Here is a 27,584-nt window from a genome sequence, read left to right on the forward strand (position 1 = left end):
TTAATTAAAAATTATGAGTGCCTTTCCTCCTACTTGAAACCACTCAGAAAGATCAACCTGACTGGGGGATGTGGGTTTTGCTGTGATTAGGAATCCCATGGCCTCCATACAATGGTGTGGAGTGGAGTGATGCCGAAAGCATCTGTGTATGGAAACCATCCATCTAGCTGGGCAGGAGAAGATGACCAAGAGACTCGCTCACCAAAACAAACAGGCTGTGAGTGATACTCAGATCGGAGTGAAGGACATACAGGACGCCGGTGGTGGCGTGCCTCCTGAAAGCATTCACAGAATCAACACCCCTGGAAGAGGTAGAGGTCTCCTGTGCTCTATGCCAAGGAGCCTGTGTTTACTGCTGTCTCTATTCCCTCGGCTCTAAAATGGGCATGAAGCTAATCCTCGATCAGATCAGAGAATGGCCTCTCATTCGGTGCTGGAAGCCGAAGCCCAGAGAGGTCAAGTGCCTTGCCCAAGGTCACACAGCTCATAAGTGGCAGAGCTGGGAGGTGGGGGAACAACGCAGGTCTCTTCCTCCACTGTGCTGCCTGCCACCAATGATTCTTTAAAAAGGTTTAGAAGCGCTTCATATATACCAGGTGCTGTGACGTTTATCTAACAAGAATTTGCTTGGGGGTGGGGCTGAAAAATGTGCTTTAGGCCAATCAAGAAGTTGAAAGAGGAGGCGGTCTGGAGAGCATTATTATTCTGATAATTTGCTGTCAGTGTAGGAGAGGGAGCAGTGGGGTAGGAGGGACCAGGGTGTAGACCTCGGGGCTCTGGCCAGGAGGAAGGAGACAGAGAGAAAAAGGCGCGTTCCTAAACACACTGCAATCCGCTTTCTGAGGTACATCCTTCTGAGACGAGAAACTGCCTACAAATGACCTGACCCCCCAAGAAACCATTGGCTGCGATAGAAATGTGCCCCCCAGCCTCCTTTCCTGGACCTCTGTTGCCCACGAGAAATAAGGAAAAAGAAAAGCCAGATTCCTAAGAACCTTCCTGGAAGAAAGAGCTGTTACGAGTGGGTGTCGGCGCTTACATACGCTGCTTTGAAAAAACATTTTGTTTCGTTCATGTCTGTATGAAGACAGCGACGGCTGGAAGCTGTCCCTTCAGAAGAAGGCAGGGTTGGTGTGCTCGATGACGCAGCGCTTGCAGTGGCGTTTCACGAAGCGCAGGGCCTCCACGGACACCTCGCAATCCTGCACGTTCAGCATCTGCAGGTCGAAGCAGTTGGCCGCCACGATCTGCAAGCCCTGGCCTGTGATGCTCTCGCAAGACTTGAGGCTGAGCCGCTTGAGATTGAAGCAGTTCAGGGCCAGGCACTCCAGGCCCGTGTCGGAGACCAGAGGGCATTTGCCGATGTCCAGAGACTTGAGTTTCGCGCAGTTCTTGGCGAGGTACTCCACGCCGTGGTCCGTGATGCCCTCGCAGCCCCTCGCGTTGAGGTAGCGCAGCTTGCCGCAGTACTTGGCCACGTAGCGGATGCCCACGTCGGTGACGCGGCCGCAGTGGGCGATGCTGAGGTACCGCAGGCGGGACTCCAGCTTGGCGATCTCTCGCAGGCCGAAGTCGCTGACGAAGCGGCAGTCGCTCACGCTCAGCTCCTTGATGGAAGCGCAGTAGATCATCAGGTAGCGGAGGCCCTCGTCCGTGAGGCGGACGCAGCGGCGCAGGTACAGGTGGGTCAGCTGCGTGCAGTGCGCCGCGATGGTGTGCAGGCCTTCGTCCTCCAGCACGAAGCAGTCCGTCATGTCCAGGTAGCGGATGGAGATCTGTTTGCCATGCAAGGGGGACAGTTTAATGGAGGCCTCCCGGGTCAAGCTGATGCAGGTCACTTTGGAGCACCCTACACGAAGAGACAGAACACACGCTCAGAGCGACCTCCGAGAATTGGGGGGGGGGGGGCTGCGGGTGCAGTTGCGGGACTCCTTTACGGATTGCTAGCCCTCTCTGGATTCAGGTCCTGAGGTTACCCCTTCCCTTCCCAGCCCCTACGGAGGAGGAACGCCAAGAATGGGCTTTCCATGTTCATTTCATCCCTTAACGACTTTGGGTTTAAGAGGCTTTGGGGCTCTAGAATCAGAAAGATAATGGTTCCAATTCCAGATCCATCACTAGTTGCCTGACGTTGGGCAAATCAATCCTTCTCGGTACTTCCTTTGTCTTAAAATAAGGATGAGCACGTTCCCTGCAAGGTGGCTGTGAAGAGGCAATGAGACCATGTGTGTAAATATCCTGCCCTGGCCCTGGAAAGTTCGGGAAGCTCAGTAAAGGTTAGTTCTCACCCTACAATGGTCTGGTCCAAAGAAGTGAGATATGAGATAGAAGGGTTGGCCATGACCTGGGTGTGGCAGAAAGAGAGCATTGGCTTGGGAATCACAAACCAGTTCAGATCTACTTTTTATGGCCTGAGGCAGGAGGCTTAACTTTCCTGAGTCTCACGACTCTCCTCTGAAATGAGGATGAGTAGCTGGCGTGCCTCCACGGGGTATAATGAGGATGCAACGAGAGATAATGGATACGGACGTACTCTGAAAACTACGGCAAATGTATATACCAACAGTTATTAGTCTAACAAGGTGACCGTCTAGGGATTCAGTTCAACCCTCTTTGGTCAAGGAAGAACAATTGTGTCATCGGGATTATCCCTCTAGCCCCTCAACCAGTTTCCCTGCCCTGCCCTTACAATCTCTACGGTCTATTCTCCTCACAGCAGCCAGAGAGATTCTGGAAAACAGAATTCCATCTATCATGCTCAAAGCCTTCAGATGGTACCATCTCACACCACGTGTAAAATCGAAAGGGGCCTCCAAGGACCTGCACCCCTGTGCCCTTATCTCTTACCCCCTCTTCCAACCCTACTGGCCTCCTTGCTGGTTCCCAGATGGCTCAGGTGCCCCCCGCCTCAGCATGTGTGCACTGGACAGGGTTTCCCTGGATAGCGCCACGGGCCACCTCCACTTTCTTAGGTCTCTGAGCAAATGTCCCTTTACTGGACAATTCTTCCTTCTTCACCCTGTATGAAGTGGTATCCCCATTTATTTTCAGCGCTTGTTATCACCTTGAGGCACTATATATTTATTTATTCACTTATGTATTTGCTGTCCTCACTCTGGAATGTGAGCTCCTAAGAAAAGGGACTCTGCACTGTTCACTGCTGTATCCCTCATACCTGGTTCACAGCTGGTGCTCACTAAGCATCTGTTGAATGAATGAATGATTTATAGAGTGCGTACGGTCTTTTCTAAGAAGACCTGATGGGATAATCCAACTTCCAACATTTAAATGTCCTCGGGACGTTGACCGTGGCTGACGTATATCTACATCAAAAAACTAATTATCTGTTCTATAGTTAATTATAATGCCTCTTATTTATGTTGAATTATGAAGTTTACAAAGTGCTTTCATAAACATTTTCTCACTTGATTCTTAAAAAAATCCATTTTACAGATAAGGAAATTAGTGCTGAGGAAGATATCTTTAGATGCCTCTCGAAACATTGTTTCCAACCTCCCTTCCCCTAAGAATGTCTGTTTGCATATGCATTTTATATGCATATATTTATACTATATATTATATAATAATATATTTTATATATAATGAATATTACATATATAATATATATATAATATATAATGAATATATAGTTATATATGAAGCCCTCATTTAATTGTGTATTTCAGTTCACTGGTTATTACTCTTTAAAATATGTACAGTATATTTTTCGTATATGATATAATTAGTAGCCATAGCTGATACACATTATATACATAAATGCATATGTATACATATATTTCATTCTGCTACACAGACTGCACTGATACACATTATATACATAAATGCATATGTATACATATATTTCATTCTGCTACACAGACTGCATATATACTTTTCATTTTCTCTTTGCTTTCCCCAAATCCCTCTGGCAGCTCTAAAGACAGGTGCCTCAACCCTGGCAGCTCTGTGCCTTGGTTGATGACGTCATCTCCAAGGCTTCTAAATGACCACGTGACAGTGCTAACGGGGACTTTTCCTCCCACTCCTGGCAGGCTGCCCAGGAAACTCCTATAAAATTCAGGTCATGGGAATAATGAGGTTCAGAAGCCACGTGCTACCAAGTCAAAGAATTTCAGGAAGGAGCAAAGCATATACTCCAACACTGGAGAACAAAGCTGCAGCTTGGCGAGGCTGCCCACACTACTCCACTGGGCTCCGTGGTTTTGCAGAACGTGGTTGGTACCCTTCAACTGTAACTTGGAAATCTTCCTTTATTTTGAATTTCTTTTTTATACTGACTGTGATCCTGCTTATGCTGAATTTATATGTTCACAGTAGTGGTTGCCCATCTGTGATGTTTTTCAAGATGATATGACAACCTTTGTTCCTAAACTCTTAGTTCCAGTTTCCTATTAAAAAAAAAAAAACCTAGTAAAATCTGCTGCACTCCAGGGAGGATACTCTATTTGGTCCAGGGAGATACCAATATATGCTTGGTTTTTGAAACTAAGCCCCAAATTTCATGAAATACTAGCTGAGCTCAGTTTTGGTAAAGACACTATTTTGATATGCTTGTATCGTTTTAGATCAATAATTTAAAATTTAAGCTTTAGCCTTAATTCTTACAGATTTGCTAAGTTTGGGTTGGAAAGAAAATAAATTGGTTCATGGCTCAGTAGGTAATATCTGTGGCTAGTGGAGGCATTCATACATAAGAGACATGGAGAGAACCTGAGAAATCATTCAATTTAAACTTCAGTTTTTAAAGATGAGGCATCTCAGATTCAGTGAGATTATAGGACTTGTACAGTCAGACTAGGGAAAAGTTTCCTGATCCAAGGTTTCTAATATAGCAGGGATGGTATATATAGCATGCAACTGATGAATTGCATGAGGGATTTACAGTAGATGTGTCAGCATGAAGTGAATATTTAGACACTGGGGCATCAGAAGTCTTGGGAGTGGTGATACCTATATGGGGATTCTTGGAAGAGAGCAACAATTTTAATACACAGATATGGAGCCCAGGTAGTATAAGGTAATAGTATGAGCAAATTCGAGAGACAAGAAAGCATAGAGGCAGAGGGGGAGTGAGGAGTGTTGATAGGCTAGAACATAGGATTTAATGGCAACTAAGATGGGAATGGTCCATTGGGATCAGATCTTGGGGGCCTGCCTTAACATTCAGGGTAAGGAGTAGGGATATTACACAACAGAGAGTGAACAGTATGGGTTGAATAAATCTGGGGATATCTTCAATGAATTCCAGATTTGGTTCAGCTTTCACAAATATGCTCTTCATTACCACTTCCTCTCATTATTGGGGTAATAATATCTACTTCTCTGGGATACAAAAGGCCTGATGAAGACCAACTACTGTCACTGAAGACCAACCTCTGCCCTGCAAGCATCTTAATAACAATGACAATCCAAAAATGATGATAACAGTTATGATTTATTGAATGCTTACTACATAGTTTTCAGCAGAACACACATGTGAGGACTTATCATGAATTAACTCATTTAATCCTCCCAATGAACTCAATTTTACTGGTGAGGAAGTTTTATTTACTGCACACAGCTTCCTAAATGCTCGTTCAGAGTATTAACCAATGACAACTTTGTTTGAACGCTTCAGAGGTCAAGATGACTGTTTAGGGCTTTGACACCCCTCTGTTCACGTCATTACAATATCGTAAAGTGCAGAGATAAAATATGCCTCATTTTTGCCCATATAAAGCTTGTAATGAATTGAGAGAAAGGAATCTTGAAATATACAAGTATACAGTGGCAAAACCCCGTAACACTCTACCTGCTTATACTCAAAAGGTAGACACCTGGGAGGAAACCTTCAGCTTACCGGGCATCAGGCAGGGAAGGCTTTACTTAAGGGATGCTTGCGCTGGGGCTCCAACAATGAGAAATCTGTTAAGAGGGCTGTTGGGGAGAGGCAGGGGGCAGAGGAGGGAATGGCACGCAGGTCAGAGAGTGCCCATACATCACAGTGTGCACAGGCATGATGTGTTGGGAAATGCAACTGGTTCTATAGAAGGGAGCGCTGAGGTTACATAGGAAAGGCGTGAGGTTTGAACTTGAAAAGGGCAGCTCACAAAGGGCCATATATACTCTGCTGAGGAACTTTTTCCTGTATGTTGTGAGGAGGAATTGGAGATTTTATGTAGGAAAATGAATGGTGAGACTTGCAGTCTGAAGACATCCTTTTGGAGGCTGGCTGTGTGGAGGGCGGGTTGATGAGGTTGAGATGGGTGTAGGGACAATGATGGGGGAAGCACGCATACAGGCTGGCAGGTAGGGGAGAGGGGACGGACTCGAGATTCTGGGGAAGTAGAATCACAGGGACAGGATTCAACTGGTCTGATATAAAAGATTAGGAAGAATAGTAAGGAGGACTCCCAGATCTCCAATTACAGGGGACCCTTTTGAAGCCATTTCACTTGTAATAATCACAAGATTTTATACTTTAAAAATTGGTTAGGGGCTTCCCTGGTGGCGCAGTGGTTGGGAGTCCGCCTGCCGATGCAGGGGACACGGGTTCGTGCCCCGGTGCGGGAAGATCCCACATGCCGCGGAGCGGCTGGGCCCGTGAGCCATGGCCGCTGAGCCTGCGCGTCCGGAGCCTCTGCTCCGCAACGGGAGAGGCCGCGACAGTGGGAGGCCCTCGTACCGCAAAAAAAAAAAAAAAAAAAAAATGGGTTAGTCTTAATATATTCCATTGATGTTTAAAGATGTCATTAATTGTGATATTTAATTTTATGTGTCAGCCTGACTAGGGGACAAAATGCCAAGATATTTGGCTAAACCTTATTTCTGGTGTGCCTGTGAGCGTGTTTCTGGTTAAGATTAACATTTGAACCGGGGAACTCAGTCAAGCAGTCTGCCCTTCTCAGTGCAGAGGGACACCATCCAATCTGTTGAGGGTCCGAATAGAACAAAAGGTGGAGGATGGAGAACTCTCCCTCTGCCTAAACGTTTGAGCTAACACAGTGGTCTCTTCCTGCCTTCGGACCGAGACTTACACCATCAGCAACCCTGGTTCTCAGACTTTTAGACTCAGACTAACTGCATCACTGGTTTTCCTGGGTCTCCAGCTTGCAGACGGCAAACTGTAGGACTTCTCAGATGCCGTTAATTGTGTGAGTCAATTCTTCTTCATAAATCTCTTTATATATATACTATTGGTTCTATTTCTCTGGAGAACCCTGACTAAACTTTAATAAAAGGTAATAAGTGATAATGAAAAAACACTAGAGCTAGTTATAGTAACTTTCAGTGACGTGAAAAGATGACTTTCAAGGTGGGCATGCTAGGGATGGGAGGGGCAGTCTCACGTCCTCTGGGGGAATTAGGCTCTAGACCAGCGATGAGTCTTCCAAAGTCAAGTTTATTGCCATTGAGGAGGTGGTCACTGTCAGAGGCCAGCTGTAAGACCCAAAGGGAATGAGGCATAGGTGAAATCACAATTTCTAGATTCCCTCAGAACTGGAGGGCACTGTTCAGAGGTGGTGATACAAATTCATCCCTATGGCTTGTTGGGTCCTTCAAGTTCATCTACCTGAAAATACCCATCACCACTCCTGCCAATATCTACAATTATGTGCTCTCGGTGAGTCAGAGCTTCCCCTGTGTACACAGTCTTTATATACCCAGATCACAGCGTGTCATCGGAAGACATGTGAAGAAGATACATAAATATTTTAGGTTCTGCAACGGGGCAGGTTGATAAAGACGAAGGGCATCAAGGCTTCCATGATGGTTAGCAAAGGGACCAAGCAGGATCGAAGCCCAGAAATTTCCATTCTCAAATAGCCAAAGTAGTTTCTGCATTTCTGAATTTCAAACGGACTCCAAGGACAGAACACAATTACTTGCAGCCTGTACTGAGGGTGCATGGGCTGCCCCTTTAACTAAGATGAGGATTCCAAAAATGAGTCATTTTCTAATCTGAGAAAATGAGGTGTTTATAAAAGAGGCCCACAAGCTTCAGAATCTTAGCCTGTTAAAGAATCCAATCCCTTAGCCCCCCGTCCCCCCCCCTTTTTTTTTAAACGAAGAGGAAACACATCTAGAGAAAGCTGTGAATTGTCCCAAATCACAGAGTTCTGAAACTAGTTTCTACCACATCACAATGCTTTCTTTTTCCAGAAATCCTTGGGGGGAAAATGTAAGAAAACCTTTTAGTTTCCTGCTTCTTTATGCCAACAGCTGCTCATGACGAACTGAACATACAGTTTCTATGGCTTTGTCCTGGAGCCAGCTGAAGGAGGGGGGCAAAGAGCTGCTTTCCAGCAAGGGAAAGAATCTGCGAGAAATAATTGACTGTCATCTGAAATATTTTCAGATGTCGGTTTTCAAAAGAGAGAGCGAGCTCAGAGAGGCGATTTTTACCTCAGCTTTTGCCGGAGGGTATCATTTACCTCAGATGCTTGCAAATCCCCAATTCTGTTTATTCACCCGTCACAGTGGTTTTTACTTCTTGACCCTCTTCCCCAACAATCCCTGAGGTTGTAGCTCACGCTGTTCATTTCTTTAACTCCCTGATGCATCTTACACATTTCAGCCTCTCGAATGTTCGTCTTCTGACTGAGCAGTGGATGAGATAAAGAAAGGCTGTTAGTCCGGCTGGATCCACGTCTGTCTGGCGCCTAAGTATGAGTCTGGGTTTTAATTCTTCCTGCCTGAGAGAGCGTTTCAAGCAAAGCAGCCATGCTGGGATTTCCTTCATTTTTAAAAGGAACTAAAAAGGCTCTCCCTGGTGGGCCCTAACCTTGCACTACTAATTGAGAACTGTGCTTGAGAAAAGGTGCAAAATCAACCCAAGGGTGAGGAGAGTAGGGGTGAAATGTGAAGAGGTGCTTGGCCATGATGGATTTTCCCCAATGTCTGCAAAATGGTGAACAATCACAATCACAGGCCACAACACAGAATCAGCTTAGACACAGCACACAGGCTCCATGAAACAGTAACCAGTGGACGTCAGGGCACTTTCTAAACTACCTCCGTTTGAGTTAGAGTTGGTTCCTATTTATCTGTGATTAGATGTTTAGTTCCCATTATCTACGGTTGCTCTGAAATTACTTTGAGAATGACGGGGAGGAAAGACACGCTTAAAAGTCACCCCAACTTGAACTGCCAGACAAAAGGTGCTTCTAGTTCCTCTAAGAAGTTGACATCATTTGATGAAAGGCATACCTCTGGCCCCCAGGGTCATGCTTCCGCAAAGACAGTCTTTCAGGAAGAAGAGTCAGCCTCCTGACCCCTGGCTATCACAAGGGGGACCCTTCCCAGGTGGCAGTGTCCTTTACGGGTTCGGGATGGTGCACTGGGAAGGGCCTGCCGATGGCAGGTCAGTGGCCACGTACCTGACACATCCAGATGCTCCAGATTGGGACAGAGGGACACCACATCGAAGACTGCCTCGTTGGAGATATTGTAGCAGCCCGAGACTTCCAGCCGCCGGAGCTCCGGGCAGCGCTGGGCAATGGTGTAAAGACCTCGGTCCGTGAGCCGCCTGCAGCCACTGACACTTACGGTTTCCAGCATGAGACAGACGTTGGGTGTGTCCTGACAGAGCCTGCGGGTCAGCACCTTGAGGGCGCGGTCCACGTTGACAGTCTCGCCCGTCAGGCGGATAGTCCTCCAGAGGCGCGGGTCCCAGGCCAGGTTGTACCAGCGGCGGCACACGCGGGCGCAGCGGCACAGCTGGTTGGTGGGCAGGAAGGAGAAGATCTGCACCATGGCGTGGTCCGGGAGCCGTTCGATGCTGGCCTGCTCCTTCGGGGGCCGGGAGGAGAGCCGGATGAGAGGGTGGGTGAGACGGGTCGGGGGCGGGGAGTGGACCATGGCCACCGTCTCCCCGGTGACGGAGGACGAGGAGGTGGACGAGCCCCTTCCATTCTGAAATCCCGGCAGGTTGGGTGGACATATCAGGGCTGGGCTGGGCGTGCTCAGTGTGCGCATGCTCAGGTCGGAGTCTGGCAAAGGACATAGATAGAGCAAAGGGTTAAGGATGGCCAGAGCGGAGCCCCGGGAAGGAGGCAAGGGAGGTGACACTCATGCCACCGACATCCTTCCTGGGCCGACCCCTGCTGAATCCGTCACCGGAAGTGGAAGCACATGCACGTTTCACCCATTCCAGAAAAGGGCTAATCCTCCCATATCTACATCAGGGGTGGGCACACTATCTGTGAAAGGCCAGATAAGAAATAGTTGAGGCACTGCAGGCCACATGGGTTCTGTCTCTGTTGCAATTATCCAGCCCTGCTGTTCTAGTGCAAAAGCTGCCATAAACAATTCGTAAACAAGCAGTCGCGGCTATTTTTCCATAAAATCTGTCCTGTAAAAACAGGTCAGCTGATCTGGTCCAAGGGCTAGAGTCTGCTGACCTTTGATCTACGTTAATGGCGGTTATCGAAAGGGCACAAGGGCTGTAGTTTGCTGACCTTTGATCCACGTTAATGGCGATTATCTAAAGGGCACAACTTCAAAGTTTCATTATTTCTATACTGGGAAGGAAGCTCATACGTTATGAACACAAACTGATTTACTTTTCTGATTATACTTTAGTTAGGCAGATGGTTACGCTTCACTTACGAATGAGGGGAATGTGTTTCCCAAGAGGGGAAGACTGGCCAGTGGGTATAGAGAACATTTGCTGTCTCTGCCCTCACTTGCCCCCTGGGGTTCAGTCCCCCATCTTTTGATAACCGTACCCCAAACTCTGCGGTCTGAGTTCTGGGGAGCCCCTGCTTCCTTCCTCCATTAGATCTAGCACTTCAGATGGTATTTCCAGGCCTTGAATATCTGTGGCAATACTTATTTTTCCTTCTTAGTAATCATTCCTCCCTTTGCATTTGAATACTGTGACTCATATTCTGTTCCTCAGAACCAGAAAGATCACTTGATGAAGATGCAAGTGGTTTTTGTTTATGAGGGATTGAGAGTTCTTTAGAATACTGCTTTAAGAAGTCTGCTCATTTCATAGCTGCCCCTCTCCCAACCTTGAGAGACATATATACATATATATGGAAGAATTTATTCTCGTGCTATATAAATATATTTATATAATAAATATTTTACATATTTAGATGGATAGATTTATTTAGGAAGACATTTATTCTCTTTGTAAATATGTTTATATATTTCATACAGATGTGTGAATATACATATATATATGCATATATACATACAGATATATATATATATATATATATATAGAGAGAGAGAGAGAGAGAGAGAGAGAGAGAGAGAATGAATTTACCTCCAAAATACACATTTCTTTATCTGTGAAATAAGTGAGTTCATCTAGATAATTTCTAAGTCATTTCCAGCTCTAATTATAGCTCTAAAGACTTAAACAAAAATTCTATCCTCGTGTGCTTTTTCACATTTCGTACCTTCAGAATTTTCAAACACTTGTCTTTTCAAAGAACTTCCGGCAATAACGTATAACACAAGAACTTCTGACACAGGACATCTCTGCTGTCTACTTGTAGTTTTCCTATTGATATACTTTTTCTATTTCTATGTTTTCTTTTGAATTTACTTCTCTGTAACCTAACACTGAGACTGTCCTACACATGTCCACCATTATTGCTCCTGGAGCATCCTTAAATTATCTGTCCACCCCTCTCCCACCGACAGACCTATACATACACCTTGTCTGCCTTTTGAAATGCAAACACCTTTTGTGACTGAATGCAAATGTCACCTCCACTAAGAATACTTCCTTAGTGTCTTTGAGATATAATTAATCCCTTCCCTTTGGAAATTCCCACCCTTTGTTATACAGGCATGTGTGAATTTATCTTTCCCTAATGTGGCTCATTGTATTATTTTTCTCACTTTTGCATTTCTCCCTATATCCCCGTATCCTTTGTCGCGTATCTTTGCAGTCTTCCTAGGCAGAGTATATTTCTTCGGTCCAGTGATGTTGGCTTTGGCCTTGTGACTTGCTTTGGCTAGTGAATATCAGGGGATGTGATTTGTCCAAAGCCGGTTGTGTGGTTGGGCTTGCCCACCTGCTTCTGTCATCACCATGGGAAGAACATGGTTGACTGGTCCACTGATCTTAGGATGACGAGAGGCCCATCATCTCATCAGATGAGCAGACAGAACTGGCCCCAACCTGCAGCTCAGGGCCAAGCTCAACCAAGCCTGGCTGGAGTCAATGGATGCCCAGATGAACCACAGACGTGGGAGCTAGAGTACTGAGTTTTGGGATGATTTGTACCACAGTATTGCTGCGGCAACAGACGACAGATATGTCTTCTATTACACTAAAAACTCCTTTGAGACAGGATTAAATCCTTTTCTTATTGTGTCCTGGCAGCCCCTGACGTAGGTTTATGGTACATAGTAGGTGCACATAAATGTCTTGAATGGAAAGGAAATATTTATATGTTTAAAAAGGATTAATACCTAGCTTGGCATGTACTTTTCTATCCCAGGTGGTATACATACTGCATTTTAAGTCATTCATAAGAAAAGAAATATGTACTTCTCTCTTTTGTAGTCAGCTACAATAAACAGTAAATCTTTAAGGAAAAGCTTAAGTGTAAACTGATTAGGGATTTCAGAACTGCCATCCAAGCTACCACGGTACTAACCATCATGACATGAACTCCAAGAATTGCCTCTGAAGTTACCATTTTTCTTAGGCAGTTGAACAACTTCTTTTGGACCAGGAAGGAGGGGCAATCTTAGGCTTTCAGCTCTGACATTTTAGCAGCTGTGAGGGCTCTCAAGTCTCTCTCCTGCCTGCCTACATTCTGTTCGTCTTGAAAGAGAAGACACTTAATTGTTCTGTGGAGACCTGCACGGCTTGATTTAGGCCCCCGAGGAATGAACTATACTTACGGTGGAGGTGGAGTGGATTCCTAAAACCTGCATCTATAACGGGTTCACTTTTCGTCTCTCTTTCATACTCCCAGCACTGGATTATAGGAATGCATCCAGATTGCCTAGCACTGCTGTGCATTCAGTAACGCTTTTAGTTTTTTCTTTCTTTTCTTTGCCAATAATCATGCCCTGGTATTAAGGGAATTCACACTCAGAAAAAGATGGCAGTCTGGCACCTCCGTCGGGAAAATTCTGCCCTGGGAGACTCAGGAGCACGGTAATGGCTCTCCTCTCTAGTGCTTGGCAACAGGATTCTCATCAGTAATTCACGATGGCTCTGCACTGCTCCCCAAGGTGGGAGTAGAGTAGGGGAGTCTGGGGGATTTCAGCCAGGACACCTGGATGTGTCTTTTTCCAGAGCGTACACCAGGTTTCTCTGAGTTTTTCCTATTTATTCTACAGTAGGTCAAAAACCCTCTGAGAATTTTTGCAAGGATACAGTTTGTCATAATTGAATAAATAGCACCCGATAATTATAAAAATAATGAAGAATGATAAGTAATGCTATGGTCTGAACGTTTCTAGCCCTCTCAAAACCATGCTGAGTGAATCTTAACCCCCAAGTTGATGGTCCTAGGGGTGGGGCCTTTGGGAGGTGATTAAGTCATGAGAGTAGAACCCTCATGAATGGGATTAGTGCCTTTATAAAAGAGACCTCACAGAGCTAGCTCTTACTTCTGCCTCGTGAGGTGACAGTGAGAAGGCAGATGTCTACGAGGAAGTGGGCCCTCACCAAACACCGAGTCTGCCAGCAGCCTCTTGGACTTGCAGCCTCCAGAACTGTGAGAAATACATTTTTGTTGTTTATAAGTCACCCAGTGCCCTTCTGCAATAGTAGCCTGAACAGACTAACACAATAACACCTGGAGATATTTATATCTAGATGTTGTCACAAAGTATCTTTTCTTGATATTTTATATCCAGAAACGTATATATTTTGGGAAATAGAAATACGTAAATATATTTTTTTCGCAGAATACATGCACACACATACACGTAAGCACATATTTTTAATTTGGAAATAAGCGCTATTATGGAAAAAGTATGCATAGCTTGCCACACAGTTTCTTTTACCCTTTGATACTTGGAGCCATTTATTGCCACAAGCGATGACTTATATAAACAGGAAGTACTTTTTCCATATAGAACTATCAAGAGTCCTAGAGTATCAATGTCTATGTGCCAAGAAAAGGTAGTATGGCTTCAAATTCAAAACAAGGACCATTTCCGCTACCAAGTCATGTATTCCATGTGCCCATGGCACTGCAGAAGGACCTAGTGCTCTCTTTGTACATTGTTTTCTCTCCTATGTCCTTTTCAGAGGACTGGCAGCTAAATGGACATTGGCAACAGCTGCTAATTTTTCTGATAGAGCTTAGAAACAAGGATGCTGATGCCCTGATACCTGGACACACACACAGAGAGGAAAGGATCAAAGACAAATATTAAGACGATAGAGTTAGAAGAAACCTGGAACCCTCCTCCTGGCCTTGTGACATTGCAAGACAAACAGAAGCAGAAAGAAAGATGACTTTATATGAACTTAGAATATGACTTCAGAATATTTTGTAGGAATGAACATATTTTCATATCTGAATACCTATTCCAAGTGAATTTCTACCTATCTGATGTCTTGAGGGCAAACTCAACCTGTTTATCTTAGCAGTAGGGTGATACCCATTGGGAGATAACACAGTATAACAATAACTGAGAGGACATTATCACTACTTTTTTTTTTTTTTTTTTGCGGTATGCGGGCCTCTCACTGCCGCGGCCTCTCCCGCTGCGGAGCACAGGCTCCGGACGCGCAGGCTCAGCGGCCATGGCTCACGGGCCCAGCCGCTCCGCGGCATGTGGGATCCTCCCGGACCGGAGCACGAACCCGCATCCCCTGCATCGGCAGGCGGACTCTCAACCACTGCACCACCAGGGAGCCCCCCAGGCATTATTTTGAGCAGGGAAAATAGCACTGGCAGAAAGTACCAAGTGAAATAGACATCTCCAAAAGCTTCTATCAAGAATCAAATCTACTGATGCTTGCATTAAGTGTCCTTAAATTCTGAGAAGTCCTTTTGATAACTGGAAATGGGGATCACGAAATGGCACAGAGTAGCTTGTTTAAAAGCCCTTCTTCCCTCCTGCTTCTGTGGTATCCACATGGCCATGAGGCGCAGATACCACCCACAGCGTTCTTGGCAAGAATCATTGGAAGGGGGGTATGCAAAAGCCGCTTGGATCACTCCTTTGAAGATCAAATGTCCCCTGAAATATCAGGACAAGGAATGCCCAAACTCTTAGGAGACAAATACATCTTCATCACATATGAAAAATTTCCAGAATGTACAAGGTAGGTGGCTTTTGAAATTTACCAAGACTGCTGTCTACTCTGCAGACAATCTATGAGCAAACCTTTTTCAAAAATAAATACATGAATTGGTAACGGAATCAGTTAAAGGTACACTCAATGAATTACGTCGTTGTAGGATGGATCAGTGAATGGACGGATGGACAAACAGACAAAGCTATAAAAGGAAAAATGATAAAATCTGCAAAATAGGACATGTTTGGTTAATTTCACATATAAAAATGGAATTGGAGGGCTTCCCTGGTGGCGCAGTGGTTGAGAGTCCGCCTGCCGATGCAGGGGACGCGGGTTCGTGCCCCGGTCTGGGAGGATCCCACATGCCGCGGAGCGGCTGGGCCCGTGAGCCATGGCCGCTGAGCCTGCGCGTCCGGAGCCTGTGCTCCGCAACGGGAGAGGCCACAACAGTGAGAGGCCCGCGTACCGGAAAAAAAAAAAAAAAAAAAAATGGAATTGGGAAAGAGGTTGTCAGTTATGAATGTGTAAGACTCTAAGAAAGATAGAGATGAACACATGTGAATGTCATGAAAGCAGAATGGGAGAATTTAAGGAGAAGTGAACAAACCGTTTTTTGCAATAGTACATGTATTTTGTGGCCTGTGTCTCTTAATGATATCGGGAAGCTGGATATATCCCCCAAACCGAAAAAGAACATAAAAACACACACCACTGATGTCTGCAGGAAAATATACAGAATAAACTGCAAGGAATACATACACAGGGATAGACACTGGGTATGAAAATTCAGTAGGTTGCGCTGCTGCAGATTCTTGGATTACAGATTTATAGGCAGAAAAGAAAGTGACGATTCATTTATTCACTGGATCATTTAACACACATGCTTACTGTTGCCTGAGTGCCCAGTGTGGTCTGGAAAGCAGGAGTTTTTGCACTTGAGTAGATTATAAAGCAAATGTTCCCGACCCACCTCCTTTCTGCACTGCAGCCCCATTCAAGTACATCCACAGCAAAGACTCTGCCCTTTCCAATTGCTTGTAGCCTTTAGGGAGAGAGAAAAAAAGACTCTCTGTTGAGAATGTGCCTGAATCACACAAAATCCAGGATGGAAAAGGATAGAAAAGTACGTCTAAGTCTGAAAACATAGTTTTCAGGAGTCCAAGGTAAGGACAGTGAATATAAAATCTCCTAGTAGTGGGAAACATTTGAATTAAAGAATATTTTTGGTAAACTTTTGGATTTCCTCAACATGAGGCTAATTTTTATTTCATACAATGGAGATCGTAAATCAAATGAATAGAATTATACTTTTTTATACTGATATTTTCATCTGTTTTCTAAAATGAGAGACAGTGGATACTTTAAAGTTTAAGAACTCATGGCTCCATTAATAATTTCAAACATTTCCAAGTATGTGAATTATGTGCGAATGATGTGCTTTATGCTGTTAAATTAAATATGTAAAGAATACCAAAAAGTATAGCTGTCTTTTTCTGGAGGGAAAACCCTATGACCTTTTATTCTCATGGTTTCAAAAGTCCTGGAAATTTTACCTCTTCAGTAATTATACTACAGTATCAAAAATATTCAAGGCATCTCACGCATACATGCTTATTAGACACATTTTCTTCTAACTAGATAGCTGCCCGTTTTGTACAAGTTTTTATTTTCAAACCACTGCTGTTTACACTCTAGGAAGTCATATTTACATTGCATTGGCCTTTCAATGTCAAAATTTACAAAGCAACTCTGCATTTTCCCCCTCTGATTACCAAAACTTTTGTGCAAGATGCTTTCCATTGTAAGCTGCCTTTCTACTCAAGAACTCTTGCCATAAAAAGCAAAGTTTCTTTTCTTAGCTTAAACTCAAGCTTAAAAAAATAGATCCATAAAACCTAGCTAGTAAAAAAAAAATACAATCTAAGAGATCTTTCTCTTCTTGTTTTATTTCAAAATATTTTCTTTTAATGTGGTTCACATCAAAGACACACCCTAGAACTTATTTGAGGTATTGGTTGCTATGAAGTGGAAATTTATACAGACAAGGTTAATCCTGCATTTTACCTGGGAGGGGTTACCTTTAGGACTCAAGGGTTCTTGTTGGGAATGTCCTTCAGAAGGTGGCACCCCCCAGGATCAGATTATGGCTAAGACTTCTGCCCAAGAATAAAAACCCTGCTTTGTCAGTCACCTGGATCAGTCCTATAAAGGTAGAGGTATGGTGATTGGTCCCTGAAATCTTGACGAGGGCGTGAGGGTCCTCTCATATCAGGGGATATAGTCTAGTCCAACGCCTGGCTCTATTTTTATGCTTAACACCAATTCCTCAATTTATCCAGTTTTTGACTCTAAACTGATTTGAGTGTGGAGTCTATTTTGTCCTTTAGCTCCTCTAAAAGAGAACAGTCACACTGCTAAGGAAGCTTTTAACCCACGTTGCCCTAAAAGCCGTAATATTATATAATCAATGAAATGTACAGAATGGCACCTTGGGAATCTATAGTGCAGGATCATTTTGTCTGCAACGCAGAGTATCTAGAAAGGATCTTTTAGACAATTTATTCCCGAGGAAGTATCAAGTGGCCTCAGAAACTATGTAAGAGTCCTGGATTATAATTCACAGCCTCCTTATGGCTTTACTTTGTGTTGAAATGATAACTTCCTAGTACTTTTTAAAAAGTCTGTAAAATGGCAAAGGGAGATGACCTTACACTATTTAGTCTTTAATGGAAAGCAGGATATTTTATCCCTGAGTACCACTGCTATTAGACGCAACCCTTTTCAAAAGGTGAGGAGATATTCTCCTTTGGGTAGAGCATGTTTTTAGAACCACTTTAACCATTTGTTCATCTTCCTTTGTAATAAAAAGAAAGGTTCAGATTCAAAGTCTTTGACAGGCAGCAGTTATTTAGCTAGCATTTAATAACATTTTAATGTTTTGTAAAAATGATTCTTTATAATTTACTCTTATTTAAAATTCATTTAATTATGACAAACGATACTGGTCTTTCAAGTAAGGTTATGAATATCTGGCTTTTAAATAACTTAAGTTTACTTTTAAAAATATTAAGTGATAATATTTAATAGTACAGGTGTGAAGAGCTATGGCAAAGATCATGATGGCATTTGTAAATGTCTCAAGTTTAGGAAACACTGTTAAGGTGAAAAGAACATTGAAGACGGATGAACTTGGATTCCTGCCTCTGCGTTACTATGTGCAACTTGCATCATGTGAGACAAGATGCTGAAACTCCAGGGGCCACCAACCTCCTCTTTCGTAAACTGGAAATAATTCCACCCACTTTACAGAGTAGTTAGGTGGAGTCCATGAAAGGTTAAGATATTGCTATCTGTAGAAGTGTTTGACAAAAATTATAAATCTCTACTGAGGACCTCATGGGAAAGAACTTCTGGGCTCTCCTGCTATGGGGCTGAGTTTTTAGGGGCATACTCTTCTGGATTTCCAGTGAGCAGTCTCTTGGCCATCTTCTTCTGCCCCACTAGATTTCATGTATAGTCCCACCTTCATAAATTTCTTATTGTTGCTGCCACAAACCTTTGAAATGTCTTTCACGTCAATGGGGGGTGATAGGGGGAGAATAAAGATAAATACAATATAGATAAAAATCCATGGTTAGAGCACAATGTACTTTTGGTGAACAAAATATGACCACTGCATTTACTGGCAAAAGAATACTGTAATGGTGAAAGTCTTTTCTCATAGTTTATTATAATTTTTTTTTTTATGTCACGGTGGACTGCTCTCTCCTTGAAATTTCTCTCCTGGTTTTGCAGCACCTTTCTCTCTTCTGCTTTTCCTTTCTCCTTCTCAGGAGCTGTTTTCTCACCTTCTTCCGTGGTGCACCACTTATACACCAGTGTTTCCACAGAGTTTCATCGTTAATTCTTCTGTTAGCAGCTGCCCCCCTCCTCACCGTGGGCTCATGCGCTCACAAGGCTTCAGCAAGTGCCTCTAAGCTAATGACTCCTGAAACTCAAGTTCCAGTCTAGACCATGCTCTTTCTGCATATCTCGCCCAAACATTAAATACATATAGCCAAATACCTGCTAGAACAGTGCTGCCTACTATGGTAGCCACTAGCCATCTAAGGCTACTAGAAATTCAATTTATTAAAATTAACCCAAAAATTCAGCTCCTTGTGTGCACATTTCAGGACTCACTAGCCACATGTAGCCAGAGGCTGTTGTACCAGACAGCACCGATACAGTACAATTCCATCACTGTAGAGAGTTCTACTGGACAGTGCTATCTATACTAACTCTTTCCCACAAGTGTATCTCCAATACAATATGTACAAGACTGAATGCATCAATACCCTTTGGGAAACAACCTTTTCCTGTTACTTTCTGTATTGGTGTTAAGGTATTACTGCTGGTCAAGTCTGCCTCCTAAGCTGGAAATCTGGGAATCACCTTGAATCCTACCTGTATCTAATAAGTTGTCAAGTCCCTCACTTTGATTAGTTTATGGAACTAGGATTCCCCTCCCTTTCTCTGTCTCCACTGCTATCTCCTCAGTTCAAGTTTTCATCATCTCTGTCTTCTCTCAACAACTCCTTGACTGATAGCCCTTACTCTGGCCTTCCTTCCAATTCTCCAGCACTCTAATATAGCCTTGGCACTGCATTTAGAGTCAATTTTCTAAAATATGGTCCAAGTCCCCTGCAACAAAACCTTGAATGGCTCATACCTTTCGTTGGGGTTTGAACTGGGTCCCCTACAAAATTATGCTGAAGTCCTAACCCCTGGTACCTGTGAATGTGGCCTTACTTGGAAAAAGAGTCTTTGAAGACGTAATCAAGTTAAGATGCAGTCATACTCAATTAAGGTGATTCCTAATCTGATATAACTGGTGTCCTTACAAGAAAAGAAAGCAGAGACACAGGGAGAGAAAACATAGAAACAGACACAGAGGTAAGATGGCAGTATAAAGATCGAGGCAGAAACTGGAGTTATGCTGCCATAAACCAAGGAACATCGGGCCACCAGGAGCTGAAAGAGGCAAGAAAGGATCCTTCTCTGTGTCCCTTCCAGCACCTTGATTTTGGACTTCTAGCCTCCAGAACTGTGAAACAAGAAATTCTGTTAAGTTACCTGGTTCGTGTACTTTGTAACGGTAGCCCCGAAAACGAGTACACTTCTTCCCATACTTTTTAACTGAATGATTATTATGTGCCGGACATTGCATTAGGCACTACCTAGGTAACAAAGTCTAATCTTTCTTACAGTGTGTAGGAGACGCTTCCCCCAAGTTCACATCGCAGAGCACATGCTCATGTTGCTCTCCTGGCCTAGAAGTTCTTTTCCCCCAGACTAACTGGTTGATTCCCAGTCATTGCTCCAGTTCCCAGTAGGATGTCAGCTTCTCTGTCAAGCCTTTCCAGATCGACCCAGGCTGAATTATTTAACTACTTTTACTGTTGCACAGAATTGTAGCTGTACCATGGCCCTTTTCACACAGTGTCTCTCCACCCACCGGACCGCAAGCACCTTGAGTCCAGGAGCTGTTCTCCTGCATCTCTAAGTCAATCAGGAGTCACAACTGGATTCGGCCACCAAGAAACTGTCTACCTAAAGAGCAAAAGGAAATGTTCTTTGCTTGGCCCTACAACAAACCCCTTTCAGTTTTCTTTTGTTTGGAGTTGGAAATATTTATAGGAAGTCCAGATCTTCTTCCCATTATGAAGGAATTACGTCTGCATAAACCCATCATAAGTTGAAAATATCTTAAGTTGAAAGTGCATTTAATACATCTACCCTACCGCACATCATAACTAGCCAAGCCTACCTTAAACATGCTCAGAACACTTACATGAGAACACAGTTGGGCAACATCATCTAACACAAAGCCTTTTTTTTTTTTTTTCTTTTCGGTACGCGGGCCTCTCACTGTTGTGGCCTCTCCCATTGTGGAGCACAGGCTCCGGACGCACAGGCTCAGCAGCCATGGCTCACGGGCCCAGTCGCTCCGTGGCATGTGGGATCTTCCCGGACCGGGGCACGAACCCGTGTCCCCTGCATCGGCAGGCGGACTCTCAACCACTGTGCCACCAGGGAAGCCCACACAAAGCCTATTTTATAATAAAGTGTTGAATATCTCATGTAATGTATTGAATACTGTACTGACAGTGAAAAAGAGAATAGTGGTCTGGGTAGTGTTTACCCTCGTGATCATGTGGTTGACTGACAGCTGGCTCATTGCCACTAGCCAGCATCATGAGAGAGCGTGGCACCGCATCATGTCAGGCTGGGAAAAATCAAAGTTCAACATTTGCATATCACTTTTACACCATCATAATGCTGGAAAGTCATAAGTCGGGGACTGCCTGGTACTTGGAGCAACCAGATGGTTCAGACTGAACGAGCTGGAACATCTCTGTCCTTCATCAACATCTCATCTTTGGCCCTCCACTTAATTTAGGCTGAGGTAGCATACACACTTAGTTTAAAAATATTCGTTGGACTTCCCTGGTGGCACATTGGTTAAGAATCCACCTGGCAATGCAGGTGACACGGGTTTGAGCCCTGGTCCGGGAAGATCTCACATGCTGCAGAGCAACTAAGCCTGCAAGCCACAACTACTGAGCCTGTGCTCTAGAGCCCGCGAGCCACAACTACTGAAGCCTGCCTAGAGTCCGTGCTCTGCAACAAGAGAAGCAACAAGAGAAGCCACCGCAATGAGAAGCCCGCGCACCGCAACGAAGAGTAGCCCGCGCTCGCCGCAACTAAAGAAAGCCCACACGCAGCAATGAAGACCCAACGCAGCCAAAAATAAATAAATAAAATTTTTAAAAAATTCGTCTACTCGGAAAATATTTAAAAAGACACATGCACACACAAAAACAATCTGTTGCAGCTCACATCACCTGAAGTATCTGAGAGCCAAATTCTTAGTGCTTTGTTCACGGTACCTGCTGTTGTACATGAGTCACATCACTGCTCACTTCTAATAACAATGAAACATGAAAACTCACAATAAATGAAAAAAAGAATAACATTTCTACATTGGCCCACAATTTTAAAATGTATTCTGTTTAACTTTAGTTACCTAAAATGGAACAGGAAGTTTTGTATGTGTGTGTGTTTTGTTTTTCCCCCAAATTGATTCACCCATCAATTGTAATAATCGGAACTGGCTTTTCCTTGACAGTGTGGGAGAGACCATAATATTTATTTGTTTTTTCCCAGAGAGCTCATGGATAGCTTTTGCAAAGCTTGGGAAATGAGCCAGTTTTGTCTAGACAAGAAAACACATAGATTTCCATGAAAAGGCTTGTAATCCATAATTTTCCACTTCAAGTTGTACTTTATGTGGCTGCCTTAATTGCTTTCTACCTTCAATTGTCAGATAATGCTTTTGCCTTATTTCTCCATGAATAGTTACGAAATTCCAACGTTTGCATCTTTCAAAGTGCAATAGATGGTATAGTATTGAATTTAGATTTTGGTAAAGAGAAACATAAATTTTCAGTTCATAGCAGAAAATAGGCCCTACAGGGAGAAATAGTCTAGCTCACACATTCAGCTCTCAAGTGAGAAAAAACAGAAATCACCAGTAAACTTATGAACATGTAAAATATCAATAATTAATTAGAATTGTTTCCAAAGCAAAGCAAGTTCCTGAATTTCCTTAACCATTTGAAAATATGATCCACCATTGTTTAAATTCTTTACAATTTCTTTTAATATAAAAAATGTATAAAGCATTTATTATATATAAGACCCTGTTCTAAGTACTATATAAATATTGACTCAAATACAATGTTCCTATTATCATTTTTTTAGTGCTTGGGAAAACCAATGACCCAATGATATAGAGAAATATTTTATTCTCTCCATATTATCAAATAGAGAAGGGACCAATAAAGGAACTTCACACATTTAAATATTGTTTTATTTACCTACTGAGGGTCTCTTTGCAGCCTGGTGGGTGGATGGATACCTTAAGGTGACCTAGGATACACTTGCATGGCGAGTTCTTGCTGTAGCCCAAGTTCATAATCTCTGCTTGAAAAAGTGGGCATAGAGGGAACCTACCTCAAGAAAATAAAAGCCATATGTGACAAACTCACAGCCAACATCATTCTCAATGGGGAAAAACTGGAAGCATTTCTTCTAAGATCAGGAACAAGACAAGGGTACCCACTCTCACCACTATTATTCACTATTATTATTATAGTTTTGGGAGTTTTAGCCATGGCAATCAGAGAAGAAAAGGCAATAAAAGGAATTCAAATTGGAAAAGAAGAAGTAAAGCTGTCACTGTTTGAAGATGACATGATACTATACAGAGAAAATCCTAAAGATGCCACCAGAAAACTACTAGAGCAAATCAGTGAATTTGGTAAAGCTGCAGGATACAAAATTAATGCACAGAAATCTCTTGCACTCCTATACACTAACAACAAAAAATCAGAAAGAGAAATTAAGGAAACACTCCCATTCACCATTGCAACAAAAAGAATAAAATACCTAGGAATAAACCTACCTAAGGAGGCAAAAGACCTATATGCAGAAAACTATAAGACACTGATGAAAGAAATCAAAGACAATACAAACAGATGGAAAGATATACCATGTTCTTGGATTGGAAGAATCAACATTGTGAAAACGACTATACTCCCCAAAGCAATCTACAGATTCAATGCAATCCCTATCAAATTACCAATGGCATTTTTCACAGAACTAGAACAAAATTTTTTACAATTTGTATGGAAACACAAAAGACCCCGAATAGCCAAAGCAATCTTGAGAAAGAAAAACAGAGCTGAAGGAATCAGGCTCCCTGACTTCAGACTATACTATAAAGCTACAGTAATCAAAACAATATGGTATTGGCACAAAAACAGAAATAAGATCAATGGAACAGGATAGAAAGCCCAGAGATAAACCCTCACACATATGGTCACCTTATCTTTGACAAATGAGGCAAGAATATATAATGGAGAAAAGATAGCCTCTTCAATAAGTGGTGCTGGGAAAATTGGACAGCTACATGAAAAAGAATGAAATTAGAACACTTCCTTACACCATACACAAAAATAAACTCAAAATGGATTCAAGACCTAAATGTAAGGCCAGACACTATAAAACTCTTAGAGGAAAACATAGGCAGAACACTATGACATAAATCACAGCAAGATCCTTTTTGACCCACCTCCTAGAAGAATGGAAATAAAAAAAAAAAATGAACAAATGGGACCTAATGAAACTTAAAAGCTTCTGCACAGCAAAGGAAGCCATAAACAAGACGAAAAGACAACACTCAGAATGGGAGAAAATATTTGCAAACAAAGCAACTGACAAAGGACTAATCTCCAAAATTTGCAAGCAGCTCATGCAGCTCAGTATCAAAAAAGCAAACAACCCAATCCAAAAATGGGCAGAATGGGACTTCCCTGATGGTGCAGTGGTTAAGAACCCGCTGACAATGCAGGGGACACGGGTTGGAGCCCTGGTCCGGGAAGACCCCACATGCTGCTGAGCAACTAAGCCCATGTGCCATGACTACTGAGCCTGTGCTCTAGAGCCCACAAGCCACAACTACTGAAGCCCGTGCGCCTAGAGCCCGTGCCGGCAATAAAGAGAAACCACCGCAATGAGAAGCCCGTGGACCGTCATGAAGAGTAGCCCCCGCTCGCTGCAGCTAGAGAAAGCCTGTGCGCAGCAAGGAAGACCCAACACAGCCATAAATAAATAATAAATTAATTAATTTAAGAAAAAAGGGTGGAAGACCTAAGTAGACACTTCTCCAAAGTAGACATCCAGATTGCCAACAAACACATGAAAAGATGCTCAACATCACTAATCATCAGAGAAATGCAAATCAAAACAACAATGAGGTATCACCTCACACCGGTCAGAATGGCCATCATTAAAAAATCTACAAACAATAAATGTTGGAGACGGTATGGAGAAAAGGGAACCCTCCTGCACTGTTGGTGGGAATGTAAATTGATACAGCCACCATGGAGAACAGTACGGAGGTTCCTTAAAAAAAACAAAAATAGAACTACCATATGACCCAGCAATCTCACTACTGGGCATATACCCTGAGAAAACCATAATTCAAAAAGATACATGTACCACAATGTTCATTGCAGCACTATTTACAATAGTCAGGACTTATTTGGAAGCAACCTAAATGTCCATCGACAGATGAATGGATAAATAAGATGTGGCACATATATACAATGGAATATTACTCAGTCATAAAAGGAACGAAATTGAGGTATTTGTAATGAGGTGGATGGACCTAGAGTCTGTCGTACAGAGTGAAGTAAGTCAGAAAGAGAAAAACAAATACCGGATGCTTACGCACATATATGGAATCTAAAAAAACGGTATTGATGAACCTAGTGGCAGGGTAGGAATAAAGATGCAGACGTAGAGAACGGACTTGAGGACACAGTGGAGTAAGGGGAAGCTGGGACGAAGTGAGAGAGTAGCATTGACATATATACACTAGCAAATGTAAAATGGATGGCTAGTGGGAAGCTGCTGCATAGCACAGGGAGATCAGCTTGGTGCTTTGTGACCATCTAGAGGGGTGGGATAGGGAGTGTGGGAGGGGAGGCTCAAGAGGGAGGGGATATGGGGATACATGTATATGTATAGCTGATTCACTTTATTATGCAGCAGAGACTAACACAACATTGTAAAGCAATTATACTCCAATAAAGATATATATATATATATATATATATATATATAAAAATCTCTGATTGAGAGCCTCCAGGGCCTCCCTACAAGGTAGGGTTATTTCAAGGAATAGACCCAATACTCAGTAGCACAAAGACTGGCTTTTCAATGGGCCCCTGGATTTTGGGGGCAGTACTGTACATGGCTGGCTCACATGGGCCCAATTCTGGACTACATTATTAATTCATGCTTGTTTTAGGAAGTCCTCATTTTAAAGGGAAATTAATAACAACCTTAAGGAAACTCGGCTGCAGCATAGAATTCAAGCAAACTGAAATACTTCTGGGAAATTCTTCCACACCAACTGCATATTTTTCTGTAGAATTAGGACCTTTTATCAACTTTCCAATTCACCCATATTCCAACCAGTCCATAATTTCTGGGTCATTTTTCTCTTTAGAAAGATATCTAGAAGTGTATACTTATTGAGTATATCTCTTAGCAGCATTTGGGTGACGATTGAAAAAATAAATCTAAACGTAAGTTCCTAATTATAACATGCGGTTCAGCATAATCAGCGCTGAAAGCTCCCGCTTAATCCTGAGATCATTAAAACAAAAATGCTTGGGGTCAGGGCTGGGAACCAGGAGGGGAGGAGGTATACATTTGATACGTCGGAGATGATCTCTATTTACAATAGCTTTTTTGGACAACGTGTTCCTTTATTTCTCTTTTAACCAAAATTCAAGATTTAGTCATAGCAAACAAAATGGTAGATTCTGGTTCAACATGTATAATATATGGATATTTTGTATTCTAGGATGTTTCATATTTAGTAGGAAACTTCTAGTTTCCCCAGGAGGCCATGGTTTGACCTTGGAACATGGGTCAGGGTGTAGGCGGTGGCCCATGAGTAGACTGGGAGGTAACTCAGGATTTACCCCCTCTCTCCTGCCCCTGCATTTTTCCCTTTGCCTCCCCTAACCCAAGATATCCAGATGGTTCTCGTGGGTGGACCACTCTGCTTACTTTCATTACTTTAGATCTGAACTTAAAATACTTTATTTTTTACCAGCAAATGGTAACACTTTGACATTTGCCAGGCTGGTGGCTTGGGTTTTCCTCAAGATTTGTTGCTGTTACACTTATTCACTTGGTTTTAAAATCTCTCTCTATTAAATTAATAGGAGCAAAGATTACTTCCAAAGATGATAAAAACATCTTCAGATTTATGCTTCAGAGGTTGAGCAGATAGAAGCCTTGAGGTAGGAATTGTTTCGGCTCATTCAAAGTGAACACCCTTAAAAAAATTCCTCATTCTGGGTCAGATGGTGTGCAGGTTGGCCTCTAAGCATTAAGTTAGTACTTTTTGGTTAAGGAGAAGATCAAATCTCTTAAAACAGTTCAAAACCAGAAAATAAGTTGAAAATGGCAGCTTAATTTTAGATTTTAAGAAATTTCAATGTTTTATTGTTTAAGAGTTAATTTCAGGTTATTCTGAATAACAAAAAAATTCACGGTTGAAAGCTAAAAGATTGGCTCCATGGATCAAGAAAATAAAAAGATGATTTTTGCATTTTGCAAAATGGTCCATTTGGTTCTTCTAGCCATGTCAAGAACCTTATGAAACAGTACAGTTAAATATTCAGTGATTGACTATTATGATACTTAATTACATCACAGA

General features: G+C 42.9%; 1 protein-coding gene across 1 annotated transcript in view; it reads right to left on the minus strand.

Annotated features, from left to right (window-relative positions):
- Positions 1–1,029: 1,029 nt before the first annotated feature.
- Positions 1,030–27,584, minus strand: part of FBXL7 (F-box and leucine rich repeat protein 7) — a 415,738-nt gene continuing 389,183 nt past the window's right edge. Inside the window, exons 3-4 of the mRNA XM_060007103.2 lie at positions 9,381–9,992; positions 1,030–1,849 (exon numbers count right to left, since the gene is read on the minus strand). Coding sequence (XP_059863086.1) covers positions 1,113–1,849; positions 9,381–9,992 — 1,349 coding nt within the window. The 3' untranslated portion in view covers positions 1,030–1,112. The remainder of the gene's footprint in view (positions 1,850–9,380; positions 9,993–27,584) is intronic.

The sequence above is a fragment of the Delphinus delphis genome, chromosome 3, assembly GCF_949987515.2.
Source record: "Delphinus delphis chromosome 3, mDelDel1.2, whole genome shotgun sequence".
NCBI classification, from domain to species: domain Eukaryota; kingdom Metazoa; phylum Chordata; class Mammalia; order Artiodactyla; family Delphinidae; genus Delphinus; species Delphinus delphis.